Here is a 9,788-nt window from a genome sequence, read left to right as displayed (position 1 = left end):
GTCTGCAGAGTACTCGCGTTTCACTCTTCTCGACAGAATATCGGCAGCGATTAATCGTTTTGCGGTATCGCAAACTCGTTAAATCCTTTTCTGTATCGCCCGTTTGTAAGCAAGCTGTCCTTGTCTATCACTAGGAATCCATACTTTTGTTGCCAACAAATACGACATAATTTACTGAAATCTTCGTACGACATGTCGGTATTCACATGATCGTTGTACACGTGTTTCAAGTTGGTACCGTCCTGTTTAAACAAGATCAGTAAGTTCGCGTTGTCGCGTATAAGATGTTTTGGTATTCTCGCGTACGTCTGACAGAGATAGAAGCAATCAACGTTCGAGTGGCGTCCCATTGAAAAGTATTCTCTTATCGTATCTTGCTTGTCACACGCCACGTCATCAAAGATGAAAATCGAGTTTGGACATGCCTCGCTCGGTGGAATGTCGTCACTGTTATTGGAGAATGTAAAGTAGCCGATTTCTTCGATCGACGTCAACAAATTCTCTAGATACCGATATTTCGGCTGTTGCAGTGACTTTGAATACACGTACACGTTTTCGAAGCAAACACCGTGCGGGCTTTCTATCAAACCAATCAAGATGTTAGTTTTACCGCAATTCGAGGGGCCGCATACGATCGCGCGTATAGTAGTCGGCAACATCGTACCATGTCTGCGCATCTCCGCGTTGTCCCCCACCGAGCGTAATCTGTCATCGCAATTCGTCACGCGTATCGTCAAAGGTTGTCGCACGAATCTCATTTTCCCACTCCCCGATTGAATCGAACGCTTGCCTATTTATAGCTGCGCGGAACTACGAATCGCTCAGTAACGAAAAAATGTTTGTTCTGCTAACAAGTGCTTTCGATATTCACGGTTTAAGCGCCGAACAGCTGCAATTTGTGCCAAAAGCAGTTTTACTGCAATGTGAAAATCATATCCACTACGTGTGGGACAAGCTTCCGGAACACATAAAGGCGGATCCTGAGATTCAGGCCTGTCGCCGCTGTTTCGAACATTACAATCGACCGTGGCAGCGAACGCACATCGACGGTCCAGCGCCGATGATAAAGGATTGCAGCGAATGTCAGCGAAAAAAATAGGTAGAGGACTATTAAATCACGCAATAAACGCACTTCCAATCGAATTCCATATCCCCGGCTATCAGTTTTGTGGTCCGGGCACGCGGCTACAAAAGCGATTAGCGAGAGGCGATCGAGGTATCAACCCATTGGACACGGCGTGCCGTGAACACGATATTGCGTACTCTCGGAGCAACGATCTCACCGAGAGACACGTGGCGGATAAGATACTCGCCGACAAAGCGCGAACTCGTATCATTGCGAGAGATTCGACTCTCGGTGAAAGAGCCGCCGCCACAGCTGTCTGGGCAGCGATGAAAACCAAGACGAAGCTCGGTATGGGCCTGAAGACGACGACGAAGACGAAGACGAAGACAAAGAAAAAGATGACGAAGAAACGGATACTTCCGGTATCGAAACGCGGTGGCATATTGCCAATTCTACCAATGTTGGGCGCGCTTGGATCCATGATTGGTGGAGCGGCTGGTGTAGCAAAGATGGTGAACGACGGAAAAGCCTCGCAACGTCAGTTGCATGAGATGTTACGTCACAATCGCGCCATGGAAGGTCACGGACTGTATCTCGCTCCATACAAACGTGGACGAGGAGTTTCAAGGAGAAAAAAAAAAAAACGTCAAAGAGACACTAAAAATGCCAAAGGGCGAAACTACTAATATACAATTGCTGCAACTGGCAAAACGTATGTGCATTCCATACTTTAGAGATGTTTTCATGCGTGATTCGCTACCGATCGGTGGTATATATCAAAACGAGAGCAGCATCATAAATTTGGATAACGCTAAAGGATCAGGTACTCATTGGGTGGCGTACGCAAAGAGGGGGAATCGCGCTATATATTTCGACAGTTTTGGCAATCTTCGACCACCGAATGAATTGGTGCAATATTTCGGGCGGAACGTAACAAAGATACAGTACAATCACACACCTGTTCAAACTTATGATCAGAGCATCTGTGGACAATTGTGTTTGCAGTTTCTCCGAACGGTCGATACACGTGAATTTAAAGACGGACATTGCATTATTTAACTCAGTATTCGTTAAACAGTTTTGCCGATATGTCTATGACATTCACGCTGACTGGAAAGAGTAGCGTCCTCGCGGCAAACTACTTTCCCGCCATAGATTTGAGCGACGATGAATACGAACTCGGTCTAGCGGATTTTGAGACTTATCACACGATATCGAACGTGAATTCCTCGAATAATAAATTTTACTTTGGCAAAGATGACGCGGAAATTACGATTCCCGAGGGATCGTACGAGCTGCAAGCGATACATGAGTTTTTGAAACATGCAATTTCACGAAAACGTCCACGACACGCTGTTCGTGATGACGATAAAAAACACATTGACAATGGTGACTTTGAAGATGAAGAATATCCGATAGTGCTCCGCGCTAATTACAATACGATGAGGAGTGAGATCAAATGCGCCTACAGAATGAATTTTAACAAGCCTAACAACATTGGATCGCTGCTGGGATCCAATGTTGTTAGGCTTGTTAAAATTCTCGAACCGTATACTGCAGCCGCGAAAATGGTACGAGTCGGACATGCCGATTAACATTATCAACGTGAACATTATCCGCGTAGAGTGTAACGTGACCGCGGGCGCGTACAGCATCGGCAAACTCGTTCATACGATACATGAATTTTCACCGAGGGTACCACCAGGATATAAGATATCGGAAACACCGGCGCACATCATTTACTTGCCGATCATCGCGCGGAGCATTACGGATTTAACGTTACGCGTTGTCGACCAGGACAGACGATTGCTCGATTTTCGAGGAGAAGAGATCACTATTAGATTGCACGTACGACGACGACAGCGATAACGGACGTGTGCGGCGTATGAGATGCTTGTGTTGAACGGATCGAAAGACACGAGAGATAACACAATCTTTACGGAGCCAGCGACAACAACAACAACGTCCACATTCGCTAATATCCAATCATCCGGTTGCGCCAAGAAAAAGAAACTGAACGCATCAAACGTTGCGTTTTTACAATCTTTGGGATTCGCGGTGCGAAATATCTGAACAATGACCGACATCCTCAACATCGGGGAAGAGCCAATCTTCGACGATCGCATCGTCAAAATTGAGACTCACACGTACAACCCGTTCGCCAACACCACGTTCGGACACAGTGATGAGATAAGAATACCCATACAACAACAGGATCTGTATACGTTGCCGTTTGACAGTTTTCTATACATCGAAGGAGAATTAAGGATAAATAGACCTGCCGAAGGATCTGATGTGATACTGGGAAATAATTGCGTCGCATTCATGTTTGATGAGATTCGATATGAACTCGATGGCGTGGAGATTGATCGCAACAGAAACGTGGGAATAACAAGTATGCTCAAAAACTATGTAACGATATCATCCGATAGAAGCGTGATTATGAAAAACGCCAGCTGGAGTGATCCGACTACTGTGAATGGAAACTTCAATTTTTGCGTGCCGCTCTACATGTTATTGGGATTTTGCGAGGATTACAGACGAGTGGTGATTAACGCTCGTCATGAGTTAATCTTAATACGATCGCGCAACGACAACAATTGTTTGGTTGGAGATTCGACGTTGGAGCCTGTGATCAACATATTCAAGATACAATGGCGAATGCCACATGTGTTGTTGAGCGAGATTAAGAAGCTGTCTATGCTGCACGCTCTGGAAAGCGGACGCTACCTCAGCATGGGTTTTCGCTCGTGGGATCTGTACGAGTTTCCGCTATTGCAGCGTACAACCAAGCATTCGTGGGCCATTAAAACCGCGACTCAGCTGGAGAAACCACGATACGTTATCTTTGCTCTGCAGACAGGCCGGAAGAATGTCATGTCTGAGGATATGAGTCGATTCGACGATTGTAAATTGACCAACGTGAAACTCTATCTGAACTCGGAATGTTATCCGTACGACGACATGAATCTGGACTTCGATAAAAACAGATGGTCGATTTTGTACGATACGTATGCGCGTTTCTGCAAAAACTATTACGGATACGAGTATCTCGAGCCGAGTCTCACCGTCTCAATGTTTCTACGTAACGGCCCATTCGTAATCATCGATTGTTCTCGACAAAACGAATCGATCAAGAGCGCAACCGTGGATGTGAGATTCGAATTTGAGTGTAAGGAAAACGTGCCGATGAATACCTCTGCGTACTGTCTCATCATACATGATCGCGTGATCCAGTACAACCCGTTGACCAACGTTGTGCGCAAAATCACCTAAATGCACCAACAATTTAGAGAGGGGGAAGCATAGCAGAATATAAATCAAAGTGTTATGAGATGGTTGTCATTCTTCTTTTTTAACTGATACATCGAAGAGAGAGATTTCGTCATGTCCGTACTAACGTTTGTGGATCTACAGGGGTTTATCCTCAATAAACAATTCATTGTAAAGGAAGCGGCAATCCTGAGAAGAGGATTTATTTTATCACATTATTTTTTCGCATGTCGTGTACCATGGGGTGTGCTCATAAAATCGGAGAGACACCAAGCCTCATGGTTGACTCAAAATCATCATGGATTACAATGGAAAGATGGAAACGTTCCATATAGCATGGCTCAGCGTTTGATTACAACAGCTATCGTTGGTGGACCACATGAAGAAGAAGAAGAATCCATTTTCGTATATGTAAAAGGACTTGAAAAGCGAGAATGGTTAGCCGATATATTGGATGATGCGGGAAACGGTTTCATTATTGAGACCTTGGATGCTGATTACGACGATATCGAGTCTCTAAATAATCTAGATGTTAAAAACACTATGCGATGTGGAAAACATGTTAAGAATTGCGCATTACAAAATGTATTCAAAATATTTAACTGGTGGTCGCAACGCCAGAAAGAATTGCAAGATTTGGAAAAATAAAATATTTAAACATTAATGTGTTTTATCTCTTATTCCCCTTCCCCAATCCTTTCCTCATCGTTTCTAAGAATTCTTTTTATCCGAGCGCCGTTTCCCCTTCTCCTAAATTTCATAGCGCCAATAGTATTCTAGAATCTCCCACCACATTTACCCCACTACTTTTAAAAATAAGCGTCATGTACAACACTCGATTAATTTCTTTATACGATCAGTGTCGCGTTAACCGTTCGTACTGGTGGTTTCACTTTAATAACGTAGAAAAAAAATGTACTCCACCGAAAGAAGCAGCGGCTCCGGCAGACATGTGAATAATTACATACCGAATTGTGATGAAACTCCATCGTTTGAGAACAAATGCGACAAGTAAGTTTAACTTTTTCTATTTTTGTCTTTATATTTTTTACAAATTGTTTTATTTTTAAACTAATTTCATTTTACAGCTTTTCATTAAAGCCTCATGCGGTTCGTATACTATGCAAACGATATGCATTGACAGCTACGGGATTTAAATTCCTCGAAATTGGTATCAAAGTGGATCCACTGAGTTACGTGGAAATCGCCATAGGAGATCATCGAGGAAAGGAACTGATACTATCTCTCGAAGCGTGGAAGGGACTCTACGAGCAACGTCACAATATTCAGAATCTGCTTCGAAACGACTCTAAAGATGCCTACAGTTTTATAAGCGTTGGACCATTAACAGTGCGAGTTCGTACGATTAACGACGCCAAGTTAATAAGTCTTGAATCTTCAAATGTATGCATGATGATGATCGAATCGACGTTACACCGTATGTTCGATCTCGATCCATGCATCGATGTAACTTTTGACCGATTGGTTAAAATTACCAATACAGTCGATATCAAGTTTACGCAATTTTCAAATATCGTGTCCAATGTAACGAATCCTAAAGAAGTATCAAATGTAATACGCGTTAGCGACGCCTTCAACAAGCATCAGCTCATCGATTGCGAGCTGGCAGCTTTAGTTTTTAGTCCATAATATGTAAGAAAAAAATATTTAAAAGAAGAATAAATAGTTTTTAGTCCATAATATGTAAGAAAAAAAAATATTTAAAAGAAGAATAAAGAGTTTTTAAGTCTAAATTATGATGTAATTTCTTTGCACGCATTTCCATTCTCGATCTTTCTCCCACCGTAAGCAGCTCCCTAGCTCTTATACGTATAGCTCCCCAATAATTGCGTGGTCCTTGCGGGGATGACGTCATGCGGGGAAGGGGGAACGTGACGCTAGAGACCGAGAGACTAGGGACTGAGAGGCTAGGGACCGAGAGGCTAGGGATCGCGAGGCTAGGGACCGAGAGGCTAGGGACTGCGAGGCTAGGGACTACGAGGCTAGGGATCGCGAGAGATAGCGCTTAGGAGAGAAAGAGAGAGCGCGAGGTGAACGCGAGCGAGATATTGCAAGAGAGGCGTATATGCATGAGAGAGAGATGTTGCGAGAGATGATGAAGCGAAGAAGAGCGCGAGGTGTTCGCGAGAGAGAATTTTTAATAATATTTTGTAACGGAGCCTTTCGCGAGCTCGGGATAACGCAGTCGGGATCATGTCTCGTGAAGGGTGAGACAGCGAACGCGGTAATTATAATTAAACAAACGAACTTTATTTCATGTACGTTGTGATTATGTACAAGTGGGCGTGTATGGGTGGTGTGAAGGCATATGTATACGGCGCACGCGTCGGTAAATATTTGGCGATCAGCTGACAGCTGTATCTCGGGCTTTAAATCGCCGCGGTGTGTGTGTGTGTGTGTATCGGTTTGTATTGATTCGTACGGTGGTGTGTATCGGTGTCGGTTCGCGACGCGGTTGTGTTTACACTACCGCTTGGCGCGGGTGTCGGCGCCACGCGAGGGGCGGCCGGAGTTTTTGCCGGTGCGTGCGTCAGCGCGTACAGAGAACCGCGTCGGGCGAGAGCGGCCGCTCTCTTCGATATATCGAAGAGAGTGCGGTCGACCGGCACGCTTAAAATGCGAGACGGACGTCGCGCGGTGTGTTCCGTGGTGCGGGGATCCGCGGCGGTTCGCGGCTATCGTATGGACGGCGTTCCACGGCCGTCCACTTATGCGCTTGTGAACGCGCGAGGCGGGAACGCAATGGCGGCCGAGAAATCTCGGCAAAGGTGGCGGAGCTTCACCTAACTGTCGCCGATGCGCTTGGTGCGAGAGACGGGATCTATGTATCTCGAGACAATCTCGAGAGAGGCAGCGGACTCGTCTACCTCGGTTACATAGGCTCGTAGGTTTTGCGGAAACCGGAGTTTTGAGTACGAAGACTATCTTCGCAGAGGCAGCGAAAGCGTCTACCTCGATCTCTATTCTTCGGTGGGGAGGATTCGGTGATACGGCGGAGTCGGAACGGTATCTGAGAGAGCTCTTATCGCGAGCTCTCTTTTTATACGGATCGAGTAACGGGATCGGAGGCTGGATCGAAGGAGCGGGAGTAGGGGTGATAAGACTCGGTTTCTTTCGGCGCGCGTCGGGCGTTTTCGGTGAACCGTGTTTAACGGTTTGATTAATTTTTGACGCTTGGCGCCTGCTGCCCTGCCCGGCCGGTGTTCGCCGGGCGCAGCCTTCCAACGGGTGGGCGGTTGGGAAGGACGCGAAGGTGTCGTTACAATTTTAATAATATTAATATATAATTATTTTATAATAATATTAATATATAATAATTCTTTTATAATAATTTTCTTAATATACGAGGGTGGTTTGAAAAGTCCGTGCAAAGTCAGAGAGATGGCACCACTGGTGCGTATCGGGGTTATTTTTAGTTAGTAGCATCTCTTGGAAGAACACACACCAAGTTTCAGCCAGATCGGTCTATTTCTCTGTGTTTGGCGTTCGTTTGAATCGAGAAAGTCGAGTGATTTCCAAATAATGGATGAAAGAGAATTTCGTGTGTTGATAAAACATTACTTTATGAAAGGCAAATCGCCTCAGAAGACTAAGGAGAAGCTTGATAAACATTATGGTGAATCTGCACCTTCGATTAGAACAGTTTATAAGTGGTTTCAAAATTTTCGGAGTGGCCATATGAGCACAAGTGACGCTGAACGTTCTGGACGCCCTATTGAGGTCACTACTCCAGAAATCATTGATAAAATCCATGATATGATGATGGATGATAGAAGAGTGAAGGTGCGCGAGATTGCTAGTGCTGTGGGCATCTCAAGTGAACGGGTACATAATATTTTGCATCAACATTTGGGCATGAAAAAGCTATCCGCAAGATGGGTGCCGCGATTGCTCACAGTTGACAACAAACGAAATCGTGTGAGGTGTTCCAAGGACGGTTTGCAGCTGTTTCAGCGGAATCCACAGGACTTTAAGCGTCGTTTCGTCACTGTGGACGAAACATAGATACACCACTACACGCCTGAGACCAAGGAACAGTCCAAACAATGGGTTGCCAGCGGGGAGTCTGCACCAAAGAAGGCGAAGACCGTTCTTTCGGCCGGGAAAGTTATGGCGACTGTCTTTTGGGATTCGCAAGGAATAATCCTCATCGACTATTTGGAAAAGGGCAAAACTATTACATGTGCATATTATTCATCGTTATTGGACCGTTTGAAAACCGAGCTGCAAGAAAAACGTCCACGATTGGCCCACAAAAAAGTCCTTTTCCATCACGACAACGCACCAGCTCACTCATCTGTAGTTGTAGCCGCAAAATTGATGGAATTAAGGTTCCAACTCGTTCCGCATCCCCCCTATTCTCCAGATTTGGCTCCCTCGGACTACTACTTGTTCCCCAATATAAAGAAATGGCTGGGGGGAAAGAGATTTTATTCAAACGAGGAGGTGATTGCGGAAACGAATGCCTATTTTGCAGAGTTGGACCAATCTTATTATTTGGAAGGGATCAACAAACTGGAGCAGCGTTGGACGAAGTGTATAAGCCTAAAAGGAGACTACGTTGAAAAATAAAAAAAGTTTATCCCGAAAAATTAAGTAGTTTTCATTTTTGCACGGACTTTTCAAACCACCCTCGTAGATGGAAAGAGGAATTATTCTAAAATAAACTATATATTTTTTAATATTTAAAATAATTTTTATTCTTAAAATGTATGTGTAATATTGATAATTGTGTGTGTGTGTGTTATTAAAATTAAAAATTTAAATTTAAAATATATAATAAAAAATATATGATTATTAATATGATATAAAATATATATATATGTAGCGGCGCGATGGTAGCAGCGGTGGGGGCAGCCGGGTAGGGCTTCTTCTACAACAAATTATATATTGAATATATTATTATTTACATATTAATATTTTAATTTATTAAAAGAAAGACACATACCAATTCCAATCTTCATCCTCTGGATATTGCTCCTCCCCAAACATTGGTCTCAAGTTGAAGCGATCCTCATAATCGAAATGATTATTGTTTTGTTCGGGGAGGTCACCCCACAACCAATCATGAAGTTCACGATTCACCCGCCGCCAGTACCTCACATCTCTCCTTCTTTCTACATTCACAAAACCATCAATTTGAACGTCAGACATCATAAAGCTCTGGAAAAAATATTAATATCATTAATAATTAATAAAAACAACATAAGAAAATTAAATTAAAAACAAAAATTAAATAAATTAAAATAAAAAAATTAATATATATGTATATAATAATAAGTCTTACCGGCATTGCGAAGAGGCAGAATATGGCCCTTACGACACATTCAATGAATCGTCTTCCTTCAAACTCCTCTCGAAATATATATGGTGTCTCCAGGAAGGGGACATTCCGGAATATCCCCGTAATTAGAGTTTCAAAGAAGCG

The 9,788-nt window shown here is 43.7% G+C and overlaps 1 protein-coding gene across 1 annotated transcript; it reads left to right on the top strand.

Annotated features, from left to right (window-relative positions):
• Nucleotides 1-7,710: 7,710 nt before the first annotated feature.
• Nucleotides 7,711-8,365, top strand: LOC145945338 (protein GVQW3-like). The gene has a single exon (XM_083054271.1). It carries the CDS (start codon nt 7,883-7,885, stop codon nt 8,363-8,365), a length of 483 nt encoding a protein of 160 aa, XP_082910397.1. The 5' UTR covers nt 7,711-7,882.
• Nucleotides 8,366-9,788: the final 1,423 nt, after the last annotated feature.

Source organism: Prenolepis imparis, unplaced genomic scaffold, assembly GCF_030444845.1.
Source record: "Prenolepis imparis isolate NDT839.2.m4 unplaced genomic scaffold, iyPreImpa1.0 SCAF_14, whole genome shotgun sequence".
NCBI classification, from domain to species: Eukaryota; Metazoa; Arthropoda; class Insecta; order Hymenoptera; family Formicidae; genus Prenolepis; species Prenolepis imparis.
Note: the sequence above shows the minus strand (reverse complement) of the source record. Positions and strands in the feature narration are given on the sequence as shown.

Excerpts from the sequence above, each read along its gene's own strand:
- LOC145945338 (XM_083054271.1), top strand. The coding sequence starts at position 7,883 with ATGGATGAAAGAGAATTTCGTGTGTTGATAAAACATTACTTTATGAAA.